The 23,889-nt window shown below is 48.0% G+C and overlaps 3 protein-coding genes across 4 annotated transcripts; 1 reads left to right on the top strand and 2 right to left on the bottom strand.

Moving 5' to 3' along the window:
• Positions 1–1,432: 1,432 nt before the first annotated feature.
• On the bottom strand, positions 1,433–12,680 carry UBR7 (ubiquitin protein ligase E3 component n-recognin 7). Its single transcript, XM_075426617.1, has 11 exons — positions 12,469–12,680; positions 12,234–12,367; positions 11,750–11,810; positions 10,102–10,197; positions 8,330–8,383; positions 7,313–7,418; positions 5,902–6,086; positions 5,195–5,326; positions 4,663–4,825; positions 3,694–3,755; positions 1,433–2,853 (listed from the first exon to the last, which is right to left on the bottom strand). Exons 1-11 carry the CDS (start codon positions 12,634–12,636, stop codon positions 2,761–2,763), a joined length of 1,254 nt encoding a protein of 417 aa, XP_075282732.1. The 5' UTR covers positions 12,637–12,680; the 3' UTR covers positions 1,433–2,760.
• Positions 12,681–12,823: 143 nt separating this feature from the next.
• GON7 (GON7 subunit of KEOPS complex) lies at positions 12,824–14,633 on the top strand. The gene is made up of 2 exons (XM_075427367.1): positions 12,824–13,055; positions 13,136–14,633. Exons 1-2 carry the CDS (start codon positions 12,842–12,844, stop codon positions 13,270–13,272), a joined length of 351 nt encoding a protein of 116 aa, XP_075283482.1. The 5' UTR covers positions 12,824–12,841; the 3' UTR covers positions 13,273–14,633.
• Positions 14,634–19,573: 4,940 nt separating this feature from the next.
• Positions 19,574–23,270, bottom strand: LYSET (lysosomal enzyme trafficking factor). 2 transcript variants are annotated; one of them, XM_075427281.1, is made up of 2 exons: positions 23,179–23,270; positions 19,574–21,182 (listed from the first exon to the last, which is right to left on the bottom strand). In XM_075427281.1, the coding sequence occupies exon 2, from the start codon at positions 21,129–21,131 to the stop codon at positions 20,736–20,738; it is 396 nt and encodes a 131-aa protein (XP_075283396.1). In that variant the 5' UTR covers positions 21,132–21,182; positions 23,179–23,270; the 3' UTR covers positions 19,574–20,735. The 2 variants fall into 2 exon arrangements, with proteins under 2 accessions (XP_075283396.1, XP_075283395.1); XM_075427280.1 differs by having other exon boundaries at positions 19,574–21,147; positions 23,179–23,265.
• Between the last annotated feature and the right edge of the window lie 619 nt (positions 23,271–23,889).

The following is a 23,889-nucleotide window of genomic DNA, read 5'->3' as shown; positions in this document are numbered from 1 at the left end:
AGAAAACTTTCTTAAACTGACTTCATGTCCTATGCAAGTGTTTTTTCTACAACCTGCATAACCAGTACTTTGTAAAACTTGTTTACGCTTCAATTGTATATAGTGTTTTTTTAAAAAAAAAATAGTATTTTTATTTAGGTACCTCCAAACTTGAATTCTAGTCTTGTGTGATGCATTGTAAAACAATACATTTCTCTTTTGAGTACCATTACAGTTGTAAAAAGGTTTTCACTGGTTCTATTTTTCTACTGTTGCTGAGAAGCATGTAACACTGACTTTATCCTACGTATAGTTGGCATTTCAAATAAATGGCTTGTATAGAAAGTGCCTGTGCGACTTCTTCCGCTGAGCTGTCCCCGGCAGGCGCCCCAGGGGCTGTGCCGCCCTCACAGCGGGGACAGGAGTGCCTGAGCGCAAACTGTGAGGTGCCCTCTGGCTGCGGAGGCTCCTGGAGCTGACAAGGTTTGCTGTTCCTGCTGGGGAAGAAAGTGTGCAGTAATGCTTTGAACATGGAGGATGTGATACAAACCGGTGTAAAAAGAGGAATTCAGAATTAGTAGTGCTGTTGGAGTGGCTTGTTGAAAAGGAAAAAGCACTGCACTGACATGGTTCAGTGAGTTCTCAGGCTGGAGCTGCACAGAGACTACTCCCTCTGCATGGGAACAGGGTTACTTTGTCTGGGCTGAGGGCCTTTAGCCCTTGGCTGAGCATGTTCTCCGCAGAGCAGCCTGGGCTGCTCATCAGGGCCCAGCAGTCCCGAGCTGCAGTTGCCCTGCATCGGCTGAAGTCAGTGCATCCCTTTTGCCAAAACAAGCGCTTCACCGCTGCCACGAGCAGACTCCAGTTGGGAAGCCTCAGCCGGCAGCAGAAACCCTCCACCAGTCCCACTGCGTGGGCAGCAGCAGCAGGGCGGTGTGCTGGGGAGCCAGAGTGCCCCGTGGGCTGTGGCCGTTAATGCCCTTCGCTGCTGCGGCCAGGAAGGCGAGCTGTGGGAGCAGCTGCCTGAGCCGCGGCAGCGTGACCCTCGGTTGCAGGCGTGCTGGTCATTTTGCAGCAGCCTTCCCTGGAGCCTGCTCATACACGGAGGGGGTCCCTCCTTGCTGGGCGGTGGGCCTTCGGGGGACCGCACGAGGAGCCTTAGGAAGGGGACTGCTGGGCCCAAGTGCTTGCTGATCCCGGTGGGTGAGCCTGCCCTGGACAGGGCGTGTGGCAGGGCTGGGGCTTGCTGTAGCCTTCACCTGCACCCTGGCACCTGCTGCTGCCTTTCTCATCCTCCAGGCCTGTTTTCCCCCATGCTGGTCCGGGCAGCACAGGGGCCAGGTCACCCTGCTCAGCAGCTGCTCCCAGAGCAGCCCCTGCTGCCCACCCTGCGCGTGTAGGGAGGGTGGGTGCGCACACACCACCACAGCAGCACTTCCACGAACCAAGGTGCTACAGATTGACAGGTCTTTAATTTTTAGGTATTTTAGTTAGATACATGGTTACAACTCCCATAACAGTTGCTACAAAAAAAAAACACATACAATACCCAGAGTTAAATTTAAAAGCAACTAATCATTTCGCAAGAAACAAACCGCTGAGCTGCGCTGCTAGGCTAGAACTAGCTTTTGGAAAGAAAGTAGTTAGAAACCTTTAATAGGGAGGATGGTAGATAAGCTCTGCTTTTCTTCTCAAAAGTCACAAACGTGGAAGCAGAACAGTACCCCATGGTAAAGAAATCCTCCAACTACGTAAAGCAGGAGTTAAAAATTAGAACTTCCTTAAGGTATGTTTTGGGGTTTGCAGGTAAAGAAAACTAAAAACTACATAGCTCCCAACTTAGGAAAAGTCAATATTTAACTGTAGTTGTGTAGATTTTTAAAAGTCAGTGAAACATCTCCTGTGCCATGATTATCACAGTGATTATAAAAAGATCCCACGTTCTACACTGTAGCAACATGCCGGGTGCTGCCGTATTTTCAGGAACATTTAAGAAGTAATTTGAAGTAGGCTAGTTTTTAAAATCAAAGCACATTAGAAGTCCTATAACAAGACCCCTCCATGCTTAATTTGTAATGTCATACCTCCTCCTAGACACTGGTCATATTCTAGTGAGTGGATAAAGTCCATGTGACAAATTTTTGCCTGTAAAACACCACTGTACAATATTAGAAACAAAGCTTTTGAATTTATAAAACCAGGTACAACACTCTGTTGCCCGGAGCCTGACCTACGATTTCCCATTTCTCTCCTGCCCGGGGCACCTGTCTGCAGCGCGCAGCCCACGTGCAGAAGCGCGGTGCTGTTGGGCTCGCCCGGTGCCAGCTGTGGCTGCAGTGCCTGCCTGCCCGGCCCTCGCCGAGCGGACACAGAGCTGCGCGGAGCGGGACAGCAGCGGCCTCCGTCCCGCACGGCCCCGCGAGCACCTGCTCCTGCGCTGCAGGGAAGGGCGGGCGGCCCACGCCCAGTTTGAGCACGGCATGGGGCTGAAGGCAGAACCGCAGCCGGCCCTGGCGCACACGCAGCAGCACCCTGCCCCCACCGAGGCGTCCCCTCCCTGGGGACAAGGCCAGTGCTCGCCAAATGCAAAGGCGATCGGTACTGGAACCCCTACAAATGCAATGTCCCGGCTCAGAACACGATTTAGTCGCTACAAGCAGAGGAAGTATGAGACAAAATGAAGACGTTTCTTGGACAGCTGGGTTTTGATGAGGAGCCAAACACTGAAGACGCCTCTTGTATTTGCCAGTGAATACTGTTTTCCCAGTTGTCCCCCTCAGTCTAACTACAGTAGTACTGCATCCTGTTAGTCCGTCGTCTTTTCCGTGACTGAAATTCTTCGAAGAAGTGCTGGATGTCCTCTCTTTTAACCACCTGGGGGAAGCAATACGAAACCCAAGCTCTGGTACAAGAATTCAATGAAACGATCCTTCCCCCCCTCCCCTTGCATGCATCCCCCGCGCGTGCACCAAGCATCCACATGCCGGTATCCCGGCATCGCCCTGACGCCGCCAGCGAACCAGCTCTCCTGCTGTACCTAAAGGAACTGATTATCGCCCAAATCCTGTTGTGAGAGAACACAACCAGGGACAGGAGCTCCCCGCAGGCAGAACAAGCACATGGAGCAAAGCTCCCGACAGTGTTTGTAACAGGTTTGACCACTTGCTTTTAGCATCAGAGAAACAAACACAAAGCAAGATTTTCACCAGCTGGCTTCAGTCCTTACAATGTAACCAAGACTGGCCGTGTAGCAAATAAGCCAACACAATGCAGGCGTTGATTAATAATAGCATGCAAATTTCTCCAGAAAAGAACTGACACAATTGCGTGCCAGTATTTAGCCAGTCCTTGCTCTTCTAAGGGTTTAAATTCACTCTAAGAAAAACCATAGAGGTTAAGAGCCGCCCCCCCTCCCCCCCAGATACTCTTCCTAGAGCAACAGGAGTTTCACTTCAACTTAGGAACTGTGCTCTGTACTTTATAGACAGATTTCTGTAAGGTCCCTGTTATCTCTCAATAATGCCATTGAGAAAATACAACTTTTAAGTTCCAATCAAATCAGAGATTTCTAGTTTCTACTGCAGTACCAGCAACTCCCAACAGACAGGAAAAAAAACCCAAACATAACCCAGCACCATGGTATTCAACACCCACCCCTCAGGAGCACTTTAAAACACATTTTCTGGCAAACAAATTCTGCGAGTCGCGCCTTACCGTTCCCTCATCTGCAAACCTCCTGAGATAGTCGGTCAGTTCTGTCTTTAAATCGTTGTATTCTGGATGGAGAAGTGAAGGCAGGAGAAAGAAAACAAAAAATACAAGAAGATGCCCAGCTTTAGTTTAACAGGTGCTCAAGAAGACAACTTGCTCTACTTCCTCTTGTCATTTGTTCAGTTTACTTGAGACAAATCTAGGTTTGCACTGGATTATAAATAACAGCAATAAAAAGAAAGGCAAGTCCAGGGCAACGTGAGAAGCCTAACAATTTATCAGACGAGCCTATGCAGTCCGAATACCTGTTCAGGTGCTCTTCAGAGAAACGTACAGAAGTTCAGCCAGTGAGTGAGTACCGTAAACTAAAAGCCTGCGCTGCTCCCAGCCTCCCCCTGCAGACGCAGGCATGGGTAGCGGTGGGCAGTGCCAGCCCGTAACGCGGCACTGGGCCAGCGTCCTCACCAGCGCACAAAGCCCTCACGCGGAGGGGGGAAGCGTGGCTCCTGTTACGAAACACCCCAACGCTGCCTGGTCAACGCGCTCCGCGGCAGAGCTGCCCGCGAGCACCCTGTGCCCCAGCGTCGCACCAGCCAGCACCCCCAGACCGCAGGGGATTGCGAACAACAGAACAGGGCGAGACAAACAAGCCAACAGCAGAAGTGTAAATTAATGTTTAAATAGTCAAGTTACAAGAAATTGCCATCAACACAGTATCTACGGTGTTAAACAGGGGAAAAGTTCCCTCACCATCTAGTTCCTCAATGTAAGTTAAAGTTGTAACAACAGGCCAGAGAGGACCAACTTCTCTAGAGTGATCCTGCTTGAGGCGCGTGATCCGTCATACAGTCTTCTACAGGTTACCTCGAGAACAGCCTGACACCACGCTGCCAGCCCTGGCACCAACCTCTCAGGGAAACCGCTCACTTGAAGCGCTAAGGGAGAGCCTCAAACAGAAGTAGCTGTACTTACCACAGATGAGTTCTACTTGCTGGACTCTGTTCATGCTGTTAAGGGTGTCCATTAAAGGATCTCTCCGCTCTGCTTCTTGGTCACTGGTACCTTTGCTTTCGTAGGCCAAGACCGTGTCACATTCATCTGTCAGGAACTGGACTTCAAGCTCTGAATACATTTTCTGTAGAATAAAGTAAAATTTACTTTTACGTTACAAAACTTCTCAGATGGAGATGCTCTCACCCAATCCTTTTTGTGCTCAGTCTCACAAATAATCATGTAAATTTTGTATCCAGCATTTCAGACACCTCCCCATAACGACTTCCAAAGCAATACTACTGGATTTAAGCAGCAAAGGAAATACAAACGTTTAGCAGCTCCTTCGTGCTGTGTTAATTGCACAGGATTCAGTGTGTTTCTTTATGTGGGGTGGAGGGGTCTATGTGCACAGTAAGCACATTTACACTGGTTTTATCTACAAGCTTCCCTTCAAAGACTTTCCTCCCAGCCTGCCCCACGTCAGTGATGGTCACAAAGAGAGAATACATACCAAACAGTCTTCACAAGTGCATAATTTGCTTCTCCAGTTCGATGGCCAAAAGGTGGCTGTATCTTTTTTCAAAAATTGCTTGCTTTGGAGCTCTTTCAGCTTGCAGACTGGCTCTTCACTCTTAGTAACTACCTGAATTATTAAAATGAGAGCCTTCAGTGCTCTTTCACGGCACTTCACATACACTCCGTTCTGTCCAGCATGGCATTTTCCTTACACAAGCTTTTTCTTTTGTCTCAGACACACTTATCTTTATGAACAACCTATATTACCATTTCATCCGCAGGAGGATTCCAACATGGTTTTAGCAGTTTCCACTGGAAATTTCTGTAGAAATTTACTGCAATAGCCATAAATGTTTAAAAAATCAGAGCTGGACCATCATGCACTGCACAATACCCCCACAGAAGAACAGGCTCCAGAGTCACCTCAGCGTAAAGGCCGGGTGGCTGACACGCAGGGACGGATCTAACAACTGATCTGCAAGCGGACCCTACACCCCGGTCACCCACTTCCACACGCGCGCTCCCCAGCCTGCGCTGTGCTCCACAGAGACCAGGCACTGACCCGTCGGACATGCGAAGAGGCACATGGAAACAGACTGAAAGCATCTGCCTCTTCACAGAGCCTACGCAGGGAGAGGGGGGCTGCGCTTCACCCAAGACCAGCACGAAGCGGTACAGGATGGAGAAGAAGGGCTGTTTTACCTCCGGACAAGCAGACCCAGAGCTAGTAGATGGTTCATTGAACGGTTCCATTTGCTTTTCCTTCTTCACTTCTTGGTGTTCCGCTCCACTTTCTTTTTTTATTTCTTTTTTCTGCTCTTCAGTTTGCTCAGCCTTCAGGACAATCCCTTCATCTTCAAGGGAGTTCACTTTGGTCAGAGCAGGAACTGGAAGACACACAGCCGTGTAAGTGAAAATACCGTGCCAGGCAACACACGGGCTACCACAGACGTTCTCTCTGCTTTACAGCGCAGCGTCAAAGAGCACCGAGATCACCTCGCACACTGCAGGGTCCTGGATACATCCTACAGCCGTCCACAGACACAGTGACCTAGGTATGTAACGCAGCGGCTCCCTCTTTCACCTCAGTGTTCCTCACCTGTCATACTCCTATTCTAAAGTACTCTGCTTCCCAAACTCTAAGCCCTAGGACAGGGAAGAGAGTAGCACAATTTCAGATAGTTCTGTGCTAAGATGCCTGCCCTTCCTGACACCCCTTGATAGCTATGGCAGGGTCAGTAGCTGTTGTATACTTCTTTGCTGACTTTGTCCTTCATTTTCTCCAGACACACCCCCCAAAAACTCCGTGACGGATTAACTACACTAACCGATTCCTTACTTAAAGCAAGTTTTTCTTCTGATGTCAATTCAAATGTGTGCCCTGCAACCTAGCTGGTGAGGAGGAGGAAAACCAAACAGCAAACCCCATTCTGTACTGGATTTACATTAGAAGGAAGAGAACTCCAGGCGGGCCAGCTTGGAATCCCTAAAATTGCCACTGAAGTTTCTGGCACACAATAGATCAATCACCAGTTGATCTAAGTAACATTTAGGAGACTACATGAAACCAGGTCTTTCCACAGAAATCAAGTCATCTACCCTTCTGACCCCACGGAGATCACACAGCAGACAGAGGCCTGGTGTGACCGCAGGGAACACGTGTCCTGAGCACACCCCAGACCTACTCAGATTAAGGTTTTACACACTCATTTCGGGTCACTCTGTCATTCTCTGTTTGCTGCTCAGAGCCTCTTAGACTCAGCCGTTTGCCTGACTGCTTCCCTCAGGATGGCTCTTCAGGTCTTTGGTCCAGTTTAGATATCAGGTTCCTCAAGACAAGTATTAAATCTCCATCCATCTATGTGCTAGCACATCTTTGATAACATAAATAAAAGAGTGAGCACCACTGAACTGAGATTTAGGACCAAGAACTGCATTATTTCTTTTTACAGAACAGTTACTGCAGCCCTACACGTTCCACTGCTGAAGGCAATTCTCCGATACAATGAATATCCCTTCTCCAACCACTTAAGCAATATTATGTCATTAATCAACCAAGTATGAGAAATACATGCTAATGAAATATTGGCTCAGATATCTTAATTTTCTTTACCTGCTAATTGCGATGCATAGGCCCACAGGAAATGGCAGTGATTCATGCAGGCTTGGCATACCATTTCATGGAAGTCTCCGCTTTCAGGGGGGACTGCGCCAAGATGCTACCAACAAGAAACAAGCACGCAGCAGTGAAACGTTTGCTGCAAATTAACAGACTCAGTTCTAAGTTTAAAGGAAGATAACTTACAATTACTTCCTTGCATGTAAGAGATTGTTAAGTCTTCATACTGAACTTAAGAAGAATTAGGTCCCAAAGCTCTCCACAAACCGGTGAGAACCATTTAGGCAATTAAAAGCACTTACTGGCTTTCTTTCAAAAAGCATTCCTGCAAAGCTCGCAGTATGCAGCGTAACATTCTTAATTACATACATTTATACAAAAGAATCCTATAGTTTGTCTACAGAACTCCTAATCAAAGCCAATCATCTCTTTTTTTAATTCTTTGATCCTGCAACTTCAAACATGGAATTTCACTCGTGCCCTTCAAGGCACAAAAGGCTGAATCTTTAATGCTTACAAGTTAAGTAGGGCACTCACTGAAGTGCCAAGCTGCTTTTAAAAGATTTCCCCAAAATTCATAATCAGGAAGCAACCGCGCAGTTTGTTCCTTGCTATTTAAAGTAATTACGGTTTAAAAAGCATTTTTTTGAATGAAGAACTATTCAGGTACTTGATAATGATGTGTTTCGGTAAGAATCTTCTTCTCACTGATTCTACTGATTAGAATTCTCCACTTAAAGAGATGCTTATAAAGTTGTTATTTTATTCTGCAGTGGTAACCTTCAAAAAGGTAGAACTCTTCCTAGGTTTTCTGGACTGGAGTGGACAGCAGTGCAAGACTAAACTTTCAATATTCCTTTGCACAGGATGAAAAGAAATACCTTAGAACTCATGTAATAATCTTTTGAGAACTCCAGCAAACCTTCCCAAGTAAGAGTAACCATACAAACTCAACTGACACTAACTTACTTCTATGCAAATGGCAATTCCGCTAGTTAAGAGTTTCCTTACCCTTCCATGGAACCAGTCTTCGCAAACTATGCATTGGATCATCTCATCTGGAATCTAGATGAACGGTTGTATTATTAGCATTAATAGCAACCTCCAGGATCTTTCACAAGCCTCAAACTGCAGTATCATGCAAAGCCTGCTCGAGTGGATTGCATTTCCCTCTTCACTCACCCACAGGGAGCTGCCATTAATGAGCAGTTACTGCTTCACCAGTCAGTTTGCTTCCCTCAAGTTCAGCAGCGTATGTAATTTGTCATATTATCAAGACTGTGGAAATTCCCATTTATTACTACAAAAGTAGCTTTCCCACTAAAGCAAGACATTCTAACTTCTCACACAAAAGAGCTGATAAAAGTGAACACACTATTGGTATCTTTCTTCCTGTCAACAGGAATGTATGACCAGACAGCTTAGCAAAGGAAAGATACTGACACTCCTTACGTCATCAGGTTTATACTGGAATGACAGAATCCTAACTTAACTGTCCACAACACAGTATAGTGCAAACCGCTCCGTTATGAAACAGTTATTAACAATTTCTTTAGAAACGTTTAGCTATCTCTGAACTTCAGAGAGGTGAGTTTATAAAATACTTTTTTGTATTTGAAAGACTTGTGCCTTCCTTATTAAGACACCTAACTTTGATGACTGCAAACAAAAGTTTGCGTGTGCAAACCAAGGGGTATGCTTTAATACTTCAGGCAGAGAAAAAGTGTTCTGACTACTGTAAAGGACAGCTAACGCCAGTACTACAGGACAGGCTGAACCCCTCCCAGAAGCCTTGTCGGAGCGCTGTTGCAGGCACGAGGAAGCAGATTCTGATCTCTCCTAACATGTGCAATGTGTTTATTCCGTGCTTGCCACATTTCTCGGGATAATGAGAAACCCACCCCCTGAGGGAGCTCTGCGACTCTAGAGGCAGGAAAGCAGCAGTGACTGTGGCAGCATTTTGTCCAAATGATGGTTTGTCCTCCTCATCTATCTTTAAGGCACAAACATATTCTACCATTTAAAACAAATATATCTGATAAAGTAAATATTTTATACAGCACATGAGGACCAAAAGCAATATGGAACTTATGATTTCTTAAAGCAGCATCTTCACAGAATCACAGAATCACAGAATAGTAGGGGTTGGAAGGGACCTCTGTGGGTCATCTAGTCCAACCCCCCTGCCGAAGCAGGGTCACCTACAGCAGGCTGCACAGGATCTTGTCCAGGCAGGTCTTGAATATCTCCAGAGAAGGAGACTCCACAACCTCCCTGGGCAGCCTGTTCCAGTGCTCCGTCACCCTCAGAGGGAAGAAGTTCTTCCTCATGTTCAGACGGAACTTCCCGTGCCTCAGTTTGTGCCCATTGCCCCTTGTCCTGTCACTGGGCACCACTGAAAAGAGCTTGGCCCCATCCTCCTGACACCCACCCTTCAGATATTTGTAGGCATTTATAAGGTCCCCTCGCAGCCTTCTCTTCTTCAGGCTGAACAAGCCCAGTTCCCTCAACCTCTCCTCGTAGGGGAGATGCTCCAGTCCCCTCACCATCCTTGTAGCCCTCCGCTGGACTCTCTCCAGTAGCTCTTCATCTTTCTTGAACTGGGGAGCCCAGAACTGGACACAGTACTCCAGATGAGGCCTCACCAGGGCAGTGTAGAGGGGAAGGAGAACCTCCCTCGTCCTACTGGCCACACTGTAAAGCAGCTCAGCAACCACCCTTTGCACAAAGTTTTTCATAAATGCCATCCATATATGATCACTACTGTTTTTTGTATTCCTTACCTCATCTTCAGGATCAGGATAAGGTCTTTTACAAGTACAGTATAATCCATAAAAATTATCATTATACTTGTTTCCTGAATTCACCTTGGTTTTTTCCTAGGAGGAAAGCAAAAAACGCCTCAATAGACAATGCAGTGAAAAACAAAAACCAGAAATGATGTATGATCTAGAAAAATCCAATTCCTGTTCCGCTTTAATTCCTAAAAGCAATCATTAATATATATATATATTATATATATATCAGCTTGAGGATCCGAAAAGACAGGTATTATCCAGACACCTATGCTAGACAGTGAGCAGCAGACAGGGCACGCGACGAACACTGAAGTTCAGAAGGAAAGAGAAAAAACAGTCTTTCTGTCTTTGTAACAAATGGCAACTGTGGTGTTTGTTAAGCTGCGGCTAACCTAAAACAATGTACGAGTTCTGATCACCAACCACGCCTGCCTGCTGCCATTATAGCAACGTCCATAGATTTACTGTGCACCTTCCTCTCCATTTTTTCTCAAACATCCAGCCTGGAATCCAAACCTGACTTTGTTTAATCTTGCCACTGAGCTTCCACTAAACTCATGTCATATAAGCCTCACTCCACAGGAGAGGACTATCCAAATTACAAAACACGCTGAACAAAATTCAATTACAGGTAATCCGATTTAAAAAAAAAACAACAGCTAATACAGCTGCAGCCAGAAGGCTTCAGAGCTGCATGTACCCGCAACGTCTGTGCCCGTTTACGATGTTGCTGCAAAACGCTTCCTACCACTGTTCTGACAAAGGAAGAATGGACGATGGGAGCACCCGGCATCCACAGTCAGACAGATTAACGGAGGGGTGCCAAAGGTCACTTAACCTGTGCAACTGACTTTGCACTGAACAGAAGCAGGAGGAAAAACCATGTGATCCGTTCCATTGACTCAAACGACAAACAGGAACATCTTAGAATTGCTGCGGGTGTCTCCGCAGGGCTCGCTGGCCTGTAGCCCTAGGCTGACTAGCTCTGGATCCATCCCAGTTCTGCCAGAACAAAATGGGCACGCACAGAACCATTTGCTGTTTCTACACGGGGACCGTTATCGCCCTGGGAGCAGCGCTGCTGGCGAGCGAAGCAGCTTCCTGTCGCTGCTTCCCAGACGACTACCAGCTACTCGACGAGCCCAAAATGCCCACCGGGTACCAAAGCACAGGGCTTTCGCAGCCGTCAGCAGGCTCTGATGACAACCTGCCAAGACAGATCAGGGCACAAATGCCACCAGCGAGCAGGGGAGGGAACTGTCCCTTTGACAGCAGCCCAACCTTACATTTCCTTAATGCCACGGTAAAACTGCACCCCAGGAGGTTCTCCTGGAGCCAGCTTAAAGATGGTGAGATGTATTGGTGCAGCCACCACGCATGTTTCTGGCGTTGCCCTGACCACGGATACAGACCTGCTGCATTCGTGGATGACAAGGCTCAATCGTTCTCTCTCCTCGCAGCATTTCCCTTCAGTCCCTCAATGGTTCTACCTCCCGCTGTCACACTCCCACCCGGTTTAACTCGCTGGGAAAAGCGGAGGCGTCGCACGCATCAGCGCGGGCCAAGGCGAGGCACCGGCCTCCCCAGACTCTTACTGTGATGCTGTACGTACGGAACCCGCGCCCGGACTTACGGGGAGCAGCTTGCACTGCAGATTTTTGAACTTGCTATTCCCACAGTCACAGCGGAAGTTCCTGGAAGGGAAAACATCGCATGCCAGGTTTTTTACTACCCGAGTTCATGTTTTATCAGTTTTTGTGTCCGCAGCAGCCCCAGCAGCGTATCAGGAGCCACACAAATGTCCTCGCAGCTGTTCAAACCGCAGCGCCGGTCAGAACGGGCCGCGGGGGCTCGCAGCCTCACCCTCCCGCGCGGCGGCCTCGACGACCCCGCGCCGCGCCGGTTCCCCGCACCGCACCGCGCGGCAGGGCGGGCGCTGGGGCCGCTCCCCGCCCGCTCCCCCGGTGCCACGGCCGCCTCCCCCCCGCTCGGCCCCGCGGGCAGAGGCACCGGGTGGCGGTCGCCGCGCGAGGGTCCCGCCGCCTGAGGGGACGGGGGGGGGGGATGTGGGGCCGCCCGCCGCCCGCGCGCGCCTCCCGCCGTCGGGCGGTCCGTACCTCTTGGTGTAGAGCTCGAAGAGGCGGTGGGCGCCGTGGCACTCGTAGCTGCAGGCCAGGCAGATCCCCGCCGGCTCCGCCCCGGGCGGCGTGCAGGTGCCGCAGGCGTACAGCGCCTGCCTCTTCACCGCGCCCTGCGGGGCGACAGCGGCGCGCGCGCGCGTTACACGGGCCGCCCGGCGGGGGTCCCGGCCCCGGACGGCCCCGCCCCCCCGGCCCGCGGCCCCGCCCCCACCTGGGAGTAGCTGCAGCGCTCGTGGTCGCTGCCCCCCAGCACGGCCCGCGCCTCCTTCTCGAGCTCCTCGTTCTCCGCCAGCACCTCCGCCAAGGAGACCACGGGCTCCTCCGCGCCGCCGCCGCCACCGCCGCTCCCCGGCTCGGCGCCCTCCGCCGCCGCCTCCATCGCCGGGACGCGAGGCCGAGGGCGAGCCGAGGCGCGAAGCGCGCGGCCCGGGCGCCAGAGGGCGCCGCGGCGGAAGCGGAAGCGCCCGCGCCTCACGTGACGGCGTCACAACAGCAGCGGCGGCGGCGGGGGGAGCCCGCGCGCGGGAGGCGGTCACGTGACCGGCGGGGCGGGGCCGGCGCGGGGGCTGTCGGTCCGCGGCGCCATGGAGCTGGTGGCGGAGCTGCGGGGCCGCGACGGGCGGACGCGGTCGGTGCGGGTGCGGTGCCCGGCGGAGGAGGGCGGGGGCGAGGCCGCGCAGCTGCGCGTGCTGCGGCGGGCCGTGGAGGAGCTGCAGGAGCGCGTGGCGGAGCTGCTGGCGCCGCTGGTGCGGGAGGAGAGAGCGGCGGCGGGCGGCGGCGGCGGCGGCGGGCCGCGCGGTGAGTGGCGGGCGGGGGGAGGGCCGGGGCGGGCCCCGGCGGCCCCACCGCTCACCCGCGCCCCGCCCGGGCCCTGGCAGGTGGTGCCGAGGACGGGGACGACGACGAGGAGGAGGAGGAGGATGAGGAAGATGAAGACGAAGATGACAACAGCCTCGACGCGAAGGCGGGCGCCGGTGACCCGCCCGCAAAGCGGACGAAGGTGCAGCAGCCCTGACGGCGGCCCGGGAGACCGAGCCTGCGGGTCGCCCCCCGCGCCCATCCCGCACAGCGGGGTGCGGATGGACGCCGTGAGGAAGGGGTGCCCCGCGCTGCCGGCGCGACGCTGGGGAGAGTCTGTGGTAAAGCAGGTAACCGATACAAACCCGTCCTCGCGAGCCCTCTGACTGCTGCGCTTTCAGCAACTTTTTACAGGTCACACTGTTTCTGCGCGTGGCCTCCACCAAACTGCATCTGGGAAGGGTTATTTTGTCAGCCACGATCTCGGAGCGGCACAAGACAACTCTTACTTGTTTGGAGATAAAGCAACGTCAGGCCACTGTAGTACTTAAAATCAGTGAAAAACACCAGCACAGATGTGACCCTGTCCGTTCCTGGGCAGTCCTGTACAATGGAAGATGATTTCTCCCTGTCATCTGAAAGGTTTAATCTAGTTGCCCATCACTCGTGTGTTTTCCTGGAAAAGGTCATGGACAAAGTAGACTGAAAGAGTTGGGAATCTTGGTTTCAAAAAATCCTCGCTTGTAGTGACAGCCAGGAAGGTGACAAGTCAATATGATTTTGATAATTAATATTACACAATTCAAAACCCGCTGTCTGTCTTCTCCAAATGTTTTTTCTTTTTTTTCATGCAGCAGCCAATCTTTATACAATTTCTTCCATCACGGAGTTTTATCCAGGTTGATTTCTTGGCTCATTCAGTAGCTAAGTCAAATAAAGTGAACACCAGAACTTAATATTCTGCCTGTGCAGAACTCTCAACATTTGCTCAAAAAAGAAGAAAAAAAGAAGAAAAAAGGAAATTAGGTGGTTTTTTTTTTTGAGATGCTTTATAAAAACCAAACTTTGGGCAGAAACTAGGGGAAACATAGTAGGGTTCTACACTAGTTGCTGCAGGTGGGGGGAGAGCATAACTGTTGCCGTAACACCTACGAGTATGTTGTATGTGACAGTTGTTGGCTGTATAAACCGGCATGACGCAGTCCCTCTGCCCAGGCAGCTTGTTGCTCTGAGGACAGTGCAGCGTGTGGAATGTCATTAAGGTAACGGATGCTTCCTGCAAGGGGAAGGTTGTCAGTGCTTCCTGGGTGTTACTTTAATTCCCAGGGTTTTTTTGGTGCATGCTTCTGTGAACAGGCGTAAAAGACTCTTGATAGCCAGTCCATAGAGCTTATTGTGGGGCCCGGGAGTTTTCTCTAGCAGAAATTGACTTACATTTAATAGTGTGAAAAGCATTTTTTTTTTTTTCATTTTCATGTGTTCCACTGGCCTAGTTTGTTTATGTATTGTGCACACTGAGCAAATTTTGAGACTTATGTTTGGAGGACAAAGCATCAGAATAAATTATGGGCAAATTTTTATGGGCACAAAATTGTCTGCATTCATTTGAAATAGTGCAAAAAAAAAGTTGGAAAACATATTTTGGACACTTTTATGTACTCTTACTCTAAGAAATTCATACACCCATTATTCTGTTAGCAGATACAGCAGAGGTGTAACTGAGGAGAAAAGCCCAGCTCTGAAGACTAGGGAGCTTTAGTTGCTGAGGACCTAGGGTAAGAAAAAAATTATACAAATTAATTCTGATCTCTTGTCAGGTTGCAAATTCTTAAAGTGATAAAATGCTTAAAGTGTTTTAGGGTAGATGATAATTTTTTGAAGGAAGTGGCTTATCAAAATGGCAAAGGCAACATTTAGTACAAAAACCCGAGGCTGATAAACGCATCAGAAGGGCTCCTTCCTCTGACCTGCACCGCTTACGAGCTCTGTTCTGCAGCTTTGGAAGCTGCTTGTAGAGCTACATCCAAGTGGTGTTCCCCCCCACACTGCTTCCAGACTGCTGTCTGAAACACCCGAACAATGCTGTGAACTGTGGGGTGGCTGAAAAACAACATTTAACATTAAGCATGGATATGTGGTCTTTATATATAAACTTTGTGTAAATGGTCCATTGGCAAGTCAAAGGCTGAAAACCTCTGGTCTGAAGCAACGAAGCCTAACTTCACTAGCGTGGGAGTAAATGCAGGTAATACCCCAGTAACGGCATGCTTGTTTTTTGTGTCAGCCTGGACACAGCAACATGCCGCGCCTGAGCTCCAGAAGAGATCGGTGTGCACTGGGTCAAGAACAGCCACTCAGGTTTTACTTTTAATGAAGCACTTTCTAGTCCTTACTGTGGCCACAAAACTTTTAAACAACGAAGAGGGCACTGGAGCTTCATGGGGCCTTGAAGAACTTCAAGCCGTAGGCTTGTTTGTGACACAAGTGCCCTGAATCTTCTACAGAGAACATGGCTTCTCTGAGAGCTGCTGCAAGGTAACGAGGCACAGAAAGCTCTGGTGTCATTTTGGGTGGTTTTTTTTTCTTCCCTTTCTCCCTCCATATCTGTTTTAGGACCTACCTTGCAGCTGCGTTCTGAACCCCTTCTGGGGAGCCCCTTTCTCCCCCAGAAGGACTGCAGTCTCCCACTCCCTGTACCGTCCTCTAGCCACATGTGGAAGGTACATGGAGCAACAGAACTACCTGCTGTTGCTCACTGGTTGCAGGACCCTTCTTCCAAGCAACCAAGTCAGAGAAGCATACAGTTTTTTTCACAGCTGTGGGAGAGGCCTCAAAATTTTCTGAAGGCAGAAGAGCTGAAGGTTCATGTGTGTGGAGAACACTGCAATGACTTCTACAAAGCTGTCCTGGAGGGTGACGCTTCATGCATGTTGTAAGTCAGCTGTGTCCCCTGCGTTTTAGGCGGACAGTAGATTAGCCTTGATGGCATAGTCTTCATCTCTGAGATAACGCTAGTGCTTCTGTACCTCACCCAAACTTCAGGCTGGCACAGAACAAGCCCAGTTCACCACCTCTGCGCTGTTTAGTATAGTTTGTATGTCTTGCTAATAGGACTTAATTTTTCTGGCCAAAAGATGGATTTCCTTTCTGATAAAGGGGGGAGAACACTGGTATGTTTCTATTGAACTAAAAAAGCTGAAGTGACACTCAAATTCTTGGTAGTACTGAGATGGGAACCAACTACTTTTTCCTAGTTGTAAAACAGAACATCAAAAATGTGAAAGCAAGTCTCCTTCACATAGACTGGGATGGTATGACATAGTCTGTTGTTACTGCTTTGAAATACTGAATTTGCTGGTTCAAACAACTTTGAGGCTAAATTCGCAAAGGAATTTAAGAAGTTGCAGCATTCTGTGTTTAAAAAAAAAAAAAGTTTAAAATCACAAGTGTGGTATGTATTAGGCACTCAGCAGGTTCTGTGAAGGAAAGGGGGCAATCCCATTATGCCCAATAATCAGGGCATTGTCTAAAAGTGCCAAGACCCCTCCTAGTTCCTAGGAGAGAGATTCACTCTCATAATTTTCATTAAAAGGGTTTGAATGCGATTCACCCATTGCAGCCCCTGTGTAATTCCCACTCATTCTAGCTTAAGAGTTAATTTATACACAAGTTCCCACAGATACCAAATTCTCCTTAAAATACACAGCAATCTGGCAGTTAGGACTTAATAATGTATCATGGGGCTTAACGTATGGCAACTAGGTTAACACTCAGCAGCGTAAACAAGTGAGCAGTGGTTTTGTGCACAGCCAAAATTTACTGGACTAGTCATGGACTTTGAGGACTGAAAGTGGAGCAGAAGTACCTTCTTGTAGCTGTAGCACGTTCTTTCCACAAGAAACCTGTACCATAGGGCCACCTTTAAGGAGAGCTAAGATGAGTCAGTTCTTACGAATTAACTACTCAATAAAGTTATTAAAACTGCTTTCATGCATTAGATCATATGTAGAAAAGAGGTTAACATCCAAGACTGGCACGCAAAAAGCATTTTTTAGAAACTAACAGAATGATAAACTGTGGAGCATCCTGTTAAGAAGACAGAGAAAATAAGGGGAGTTAATAGGTATCCTGCACAAACTGGGAAGTTTTGTTCTAAGGATAAGAAGTCAATCCTCATACTTTTAATTAAAAAAGAAGCCAAGCTTGCAGTTCTGCTTCGCTGCTGGAAGAAACGTGCTTCATAAGGAACACATTTTGTTGCAACTTACTTCCATCCAAGTTTGAAGGGCTGCAGCCTGAAGTTATGCTCTCCACCACTGGACCCACTCTCCCACTGGAGAGAGTGAAGAACAGGCTCAGCAGCACTTAAAAAAAAAAGTGGCAGGCGTTTTTCTGAGACAGGAAGGGACTGTCAGGTGATGGTTGAGCCGCTAATGAAACTAATGCTCAAACTGGCCAAAAGTGATCTTCAAGCAGTCTGACAAAGATTTATCTTGTGACACAAACACAATAAAAAGAAATCCAGGGTAGGTGGCACAGAGATAAATGTTAAGCAACCTTGTACTACAGCTACTCACTTTCTTGGCAGAAAATTAAAGCTCTGAATGACAGCTAAGCTGGTAGAGGTTTGCAGTCTTCTGAGGACTTCATTACTGCCTCTATTATTACTGCTTCTGCTTTTGGAAGCTCTTCAAGATCACGTCTGAGTTAACTCATTTTAAGTTAAAAGAACATGAGTAAAAATAGCTTTCCCACCCCTAAGTGGAAATTGTAGCAGCTCATCTTTTCTGCCCACTCAGTGAAAAGAACTAAGTAGATTTGTATGAGGCAGGTTCTAGTATAAGCTAGTCTCACATCTTTTATTAATGCCATTGCTGTAGAAACAGATTTGTGCTATTATGTCACATACAATCAAGAACTAATTGAGAAGTACTGTAGTCTTTAAAGAGGTTGTAAAACTTCTTTGAGCCTGATTATCCCCAAAGCTTGTAGATTATGTCAATTTGTGTTACAGGCAATTATCTTCTGTGACTGAGAACTAATTAGCCTTGACACTACCTAGAAATATTCAGGATAATCAAGCTTAAAGTAATTTTACTACCTCTTTTAAAAGACTACAGTAAAAAGCAATTTAATCATTAATTTTGATAGTCCTTCCTTTACTCATTCTGTGGGTAAGACTTCACCTGTTGATGTTCCACTGGTGCCAAACCCGCCTACTGCTAGTATTCCTATGCGCTATGTTAACAGTTTATACTATTTCTCTCCACTGCCGCTTTCCACCTCAAGCTCAAACACTCGGAGACAGCATTTGCTGCAATTAGACTGTGTGTCTTTCTGTTAGCTGTAAAGCTCACGCTTGAGCCAGCTTGAATCCAAAACCAGGCTTCTGACGGAAAAGTCTACGAACACAAACCTCCATTCGGCAAGTCACTGCTGCACTCAGCACGTGCTCCACACCCAGACAGCTTGGCTCACCGTGTCAGGCATGCTGATGAATTTGCTGCAGGCCACATGCTTGTACAACAGACACTCAGGCAGTTCTCCCTATCATTTTCTATTTTTGATGCTTCCTCTTACGTTCTTCTTCTTAAGTAACTCCATCTAGACACAACAGCTCAGTTTAAAAACTACAGAAGTAGTTAAAAACATAGTCCCGCCAGAGGTATCTCCCTGTTACACAAAGGCAGAGAAATGACAAAAGAACACAGTTGAATCCAGCCAGCCCCAAAACCTCAGGCTACAGACATGGCACAGAGCATAAAAGGACAAACGAAAAGACCAACCCAACATACACTGAGGGAAGGACAGGGGAGTAAGCTACAGCAGCTAGCTGACTGCCAGCACTGCAATCCAGCAATAAACATACGCAAAAAAAATAAAACCATCAGTATGTATTACATCTGCATTAACAGACTTCTGTTTATAAACATTGAAAAATTTTTATTTTATAGATAAATAGGATGGTGATTTTTAAAGTTGGGAAACAACACAACTTAAAAGCTCTGACTCCCAAAGATACTACAAGTCAGAGCTGATACTTCATTCTTACTCCAGCATATTAAGATGGCAGCTTCTTCCTCCTCCTCCTATTGCACTTAGAACTCAAAACCTTCTTGTAAAGGCTACATTGTGTTTTCAGGTCCTAGCACCAATGCTGGCATTTGAAACCAGTGTCTCAAAATATCTCCAAATGCAAACAGAAAGTTTAAGGTGTTGGAACTACCATGCTTAAACACAGCGACACTGAAAATAGTGTTCTCTTTCCAAAGCAAGAGAAAGCCGATATTCTCCAGGATTCCCTTAAAGTAGTCAGAAACAGATTAGCATTTGTGATGATTCAGTACTGACAATCACATACAATTGAAATGATGATCGAGGAATTTCATTTGTAATTGTTCTGGGCCTAATGCTTTTGAAGGGCGTATTTTGCCCTGTTTTCACATTCAGAAAGTTATTTCCATCACGGCTGGTTCAATAATTTGGTTGTTCCAAGAACAAACACAAAAAGCCAAGAAAAAAGAACAGATTCGATATTATTCAAAACAGACAATCCAGTAGTTAGAATTAAATGCTATGCCAAAATAGCCCTGAAAAACAGAGGTTGAAAGTATGGTAAGAAATCTCAGTGGAATTTTAGTATGACCAAAGAGATTTGCATTCACTGCAAGAACAAGGAGGTATCTTATTTCTTCAAATTTCTGGAAGAAAAATGTTTATCTGTCTTACAACCTGTTTGTAGCATCCCCCCAACCTAATACCAGTTAACTTTCCCAAATCTAAAATTTTTTCCTAATACATCAGTGCCCCCACAACACGGTTTTGCATCATGTCCGGAGTGAAATCAGAATGATAATAAATTCCAATCACTTATAATTTTATCAAAGGAGATTGCTATAGATAGGAGAAAGAAACACAAATGAAGTTTTGTGCAGACTATAGGCCAATGCCAGCAAAAGCTGCTTTTGACATCATAGGAAAGAGTTTAAAGCACCAACCTCCAGGCCTATGCCACTCCTCGCTCCCTACCTGCTACAACGTGGTACTGTTGTGGTCACTGAAAAAAGTACACTACCACGGAAAAGTACCTTTTTCCTCTTTAAAGGTTCGCACAAACTTTAATTTTTTGCTTCCTGTATTCATATCTAAACTTATTTTTAAAAAATTCATTCAAAACAAGCACTGATGTAGATATGAATTACTTAAAAAAAAAACAAAAAGAAAATAATTATGTTAAGAGCAGCTTTTATAATCATGTTCTATTTTTTTTTCCTTTTACATTTACCACAAAAGAAGTATATTTTCATTGATTTTACTCCAAGGGAAAACATAGGAAATCACTTCTTTGCACAGAGGAGTAAAGTCATGGACCAGAAACTTATTTCCCCACAAGACGTTTTAGATGGAGTGTTGCAATTTTGCATCGTTAAGGCAAAATGAGGAATACTTCCATCAACTGTCACACAGGGCTCTCCCCCTCTGGCCATTTTGATAGACCCATATTTAAAAACCTTTGAAGTTAGGTTTTGTTTTGTTTTTTAACAGAAAACAGTCACTCTCTTCATTGCTTAACAGTTTGAAAGAAAAGACTCTTTCCAGCCTTCGCTCAGAACTTCAGTCTTGTGATTAGATCAGGCATATGCAATTGCTTCAAAACAGCTACGGAAACTAGAAATTGAGCTAAGTGTCAATCAGTTGTAATCTACTGATCTGATTAGAGGCCTTCACAAATGTTTGATGACGATTGCAAATAACAGCCAAGCAGATAGGAATGATGCAATAGCCGACAGTTTTGGGGTCAGCTCTTGTACAGGAATAGAGGAACAAGAACACCTGTAAATATGGTATTAAAAATATTATAGTCCAAAGCCAAAAAGGCAAGGATAGCAGTCGTACTTTTAAGGAGTGCGTCCATGTGGTTCCTTCCTGTGGTTCCTTGGGGTGTTGCTGAATGTGCTCCAGCGCTAGTTTGTTGTAAGTCTCATTGATTTCAAAGACGTAATAAAAAGCTGCAGCACTTGCTAACAAGTACAACCCCACACCAATCCATCCCATCCTCTGGCGGAAGTTCATCATTCTCCATGCTCTGTACCTGGAACAAAAGGCGACGTATACATTCAGTACAGCCTGGAGAAAGAGGGAACACAGATGAAGCTTGGTTTTCATAAATTAACTTTTTGTAATTTTTCATGATGCATGAGTAACAACAGCACACACAGCCATTTCTGAAGACCCGGGTTCTGTCTACATGAGAGAACATCACACCACTATGCCAGCAACAGGCTAATGGTAATTACATACAACACTTATTGATAGCTCTGGCTAGTTTAAGGCCTGCTAGCTATCAAGTTATACCAGGCTAAAGTCATGAACTGAGTGAACAAAACAGAAGTCGTGAACTGGGTAAGTTACTTACCCCACCTGCCCTCAGTGTGTCCCTAGCCACAGGGTGGGGATAATACAAAACTTCCTATAAATACAGGAAGCTTGTAAAGTTCTTCGATGTCTGCAAGACAAACACACTGCTAGCCAGTCAGTAACATGAGCATCACTGCTTGTTTGCAGTGTAGCAACGTCCGGTTTTATTAAGCTCTAGCTGAGTGCCCATCTAGAAACCACATAAAAGGATGTTTTCAATTTGCACATGGAAAGATATGTACTACAGGTATGTAGTAGTACCCATTCGCTCACGTGAAGATACGGACTACAGGCACGTTGTTTGAACCTAACTGCACTTCTGCTCTGCCCGTGCGAACAGTTGCGGTATGCCTTTGGGAGGAAAGGCGCTGAACATCTGTACTAGTAACTGACTCGGTGCAGAACAAACCAGACGCCCGTCAAGTGGTACTTTTCAGAAAAAGCACAAATTATTGAAGCACCACAGACACTACTGAGCTTGATTTTAGTTGCTTTAAGATCTCCAGCTGGCCGTACAGGTCTAGGTGTCTTAAAACACTCTTCAGAGCTGTCACAAACACTCTAGCTAAAGTACCTTCACTAATACCAAGAAGTCATTACCACCTGCCCTCAAAATAGCCCTTGGCAGGGCAGGGAGAACCACTGCCTCACTGCAGCTGGTTAAAGAGCTCTCCTAACAAATAAACTTTTTCAGACTGTTGGGGTTTTACCTTTCCTAGCATTTTCCAGAGAGGGGTAAAATCAATTTATGCAGCACTGCTTTAAGAAAATATATCAGGCTTTAAAAATACTAGGCAGAAATGCTTGTTTACGGATAATTTATGCATCCAGAACAATAACTATTAACAAAAGTACAAGACAGTTTACCAAAATTGGTAAAAAAATCATGACACCTTTCTAAATCCCCCTGCCTGAGGCCAAACTAATTTGTCTAGTCAGCAATCTTGAAAGACTTCCCAGTTTTCCATATACAATCGGATATCCAAAATGCTGACCTGCCAGAATCTGATCAGTGGAGCCCCAGAGAAGTTGTTCTGGCCTTCACACTTCTGCACTTGCTGTGGCTAAAAGAGTCGAGCATACAGTGGCAGTAAATACCCGAGAATGCCATTACTTATGCCTGTGACAGCCATCTGTTGTTCAGCGTATCCTTCAATATAACTTAACAGTATGTTTCTCTTTAATACAATAAGTGACCAAAAGTTTTGTTTCAGAAGCTGGCAACCTACTGGGTGAAAACTTCAATTCCAGAGCCCCGTTTACCCGCCATCTAAGTCCCTGTCCCTGTTTTCCAGCGGTCGGGCGTTTGAGAGGTGGCTAACAAGCAGCCGCCTTCAGAGACAACCGATCTTCACAGGAACCCCGGCATTGAACGCACAAACGCCATCAGAAGTGCCGCGGATTTAAGCAGGCAGGCGTCAGGGGGTTTCCCCCCGGCCCTGCTCGGCGGCAGCAGCCAGCGCGGAGCCCGAGCCCCGGGAGGCACCGAGGGAGCCGGCGGTAGCGCCCGGGGCTTTCTCGGCCGTGTTCGCCGTTTCGAGGCGCCGCTCCCACCGGCCGCGGTCACCGGAGCCCCGCAGCCCGTCCCGGGGGCGCTCCGGGGCCCTCCTCCCGCCACAGGCCGCGCAAACCGGCCGCTGACGCCGCCCGCGCCGCGGGCGAGAAGCGCTGCGCCGCTCCTCCGCCGGCGCCGACAGCCCCTTACCTTCCTCCGGCAGAGAAGCAGGGAGCGGGAGGGCGGCGGCGGGCGGCCCGCTCCCCTCAGCCCGCGCCGCCGCGCCGGGAGGCGGAGGGGCCCGCCGGCCCGCCCCGCCGCTGCCGGCCCGCTGCCATCGCCGCCCGACCGCCGCTCCGGAACCGCGGCACTTCCGCAATGGGAGAGACACTTCCGGTGCGCGCCCGTTTGCATCCGGGACGAGGCGAGGCGGGGCGGGGCGGGGCCGGCCCTGCCCGGGCGAGGCGGGGCGGGGCGGGTTGGCCGGCGGCCATCTTGGCTGGGGCCCGCGCCCCTCTGTGGCGGGGTTGGCCTCGCCCAAAATGGCGGCCGTCGGCGGTAACGGCGGCCTTGTGTCACTGCTGGGTTACCGCCGGTGCGGCTGTGGCTGCCGGCCTCGAGGCGCCGTCGTTTCCGTGCTAGTGCCGCTTCACGTGGTGGCAGAGGAGAGAGGCCCAGCGGCCTGGCGCAGCGCTCGCCTTTCCCCGCGCTGCCCGTGCCAGTGCGTGTGTTTTAATGGCGGAGGCACTCGAGGAGAGGAGAAATGCCAGTGGTTGCGTTTTGACAGTGGGCTGCATTAGCCAGGTGTGGTGCATTGAGGGATGTACCAATGGAGACTATTATGTTGTGGAACTAAAGTACATGTACTTAAAAAACAGTGTGTGTTTATACATAAACGTGTTACTGGCTTATTTCTATTGA

The sequence above is a fragment of the Opisthocomus hoazin genome, chromosome 7, assembly GCF_030867145.1.
Source record: "Opisthocomus hoazin isolate bOpiHoa1 chromosome 7, bOpiHoa1.hap1, whole genome shotgun sequence".
Lineage (NCBI taxonomy): Eukaryota > Metazoa > Chordata > Aves > Opisthocomiformes > Opisthocomidae > Opisthocomus > Opisthocomus hoazin.
Note: the sequence above shows the minus strand (reverse complement) of the source record. Positions and strands in the feature narration are given on the sequence as shown.

Excerpts from the sequence above, each read along its gene's own strand:
- LYSET (XM_075427281.1), bottom strand. The coding sequence starts at position 21,131 with ATGATGAACTTCCGCCAGAGGATGGGATGGATTGGTGTGGGGTTGTAC.
- GON7 (XM_075427367.1), top strand. The coding sequence starts at position 12,842 with ATGGAGCTGGTGGCGGAGCTGCGGGGCCGCGACGGGCGGACGCGGTCG. Across the intron at positions 13,056-13,135 it reads CGGCGGCGGCGGGCCGCGCG|GTGGTGCCGAGGACGGGGAC; the intron begins GTGAGTGGCGGG and ends GGGCCCTGGCAG.
- UBR7 (XM_075426617.1), bottom strand. The coding sequence starts at position 12,636 with ATGGAGGCGGCGGCGGAGGGCGCCGAGCCGGGGAGCGGCGGTGGCGGC. Across the intron at positions 11,811-12,233 it reads TTCGAGCTCTACACCAAGAG|GAACTTCCGCTGTGACTGTG; the intron begins GTACGGACCGCC and ends TTTCCCTTCCAG. Across the intron at positions 7,419-8,329 it reads AAGACTGGTTCCATGGAAGG|CATCTTGGCGCAGTCCCCCC; the intron begins GTAAGGAAACTC and ends TCTTGTTGGTAG.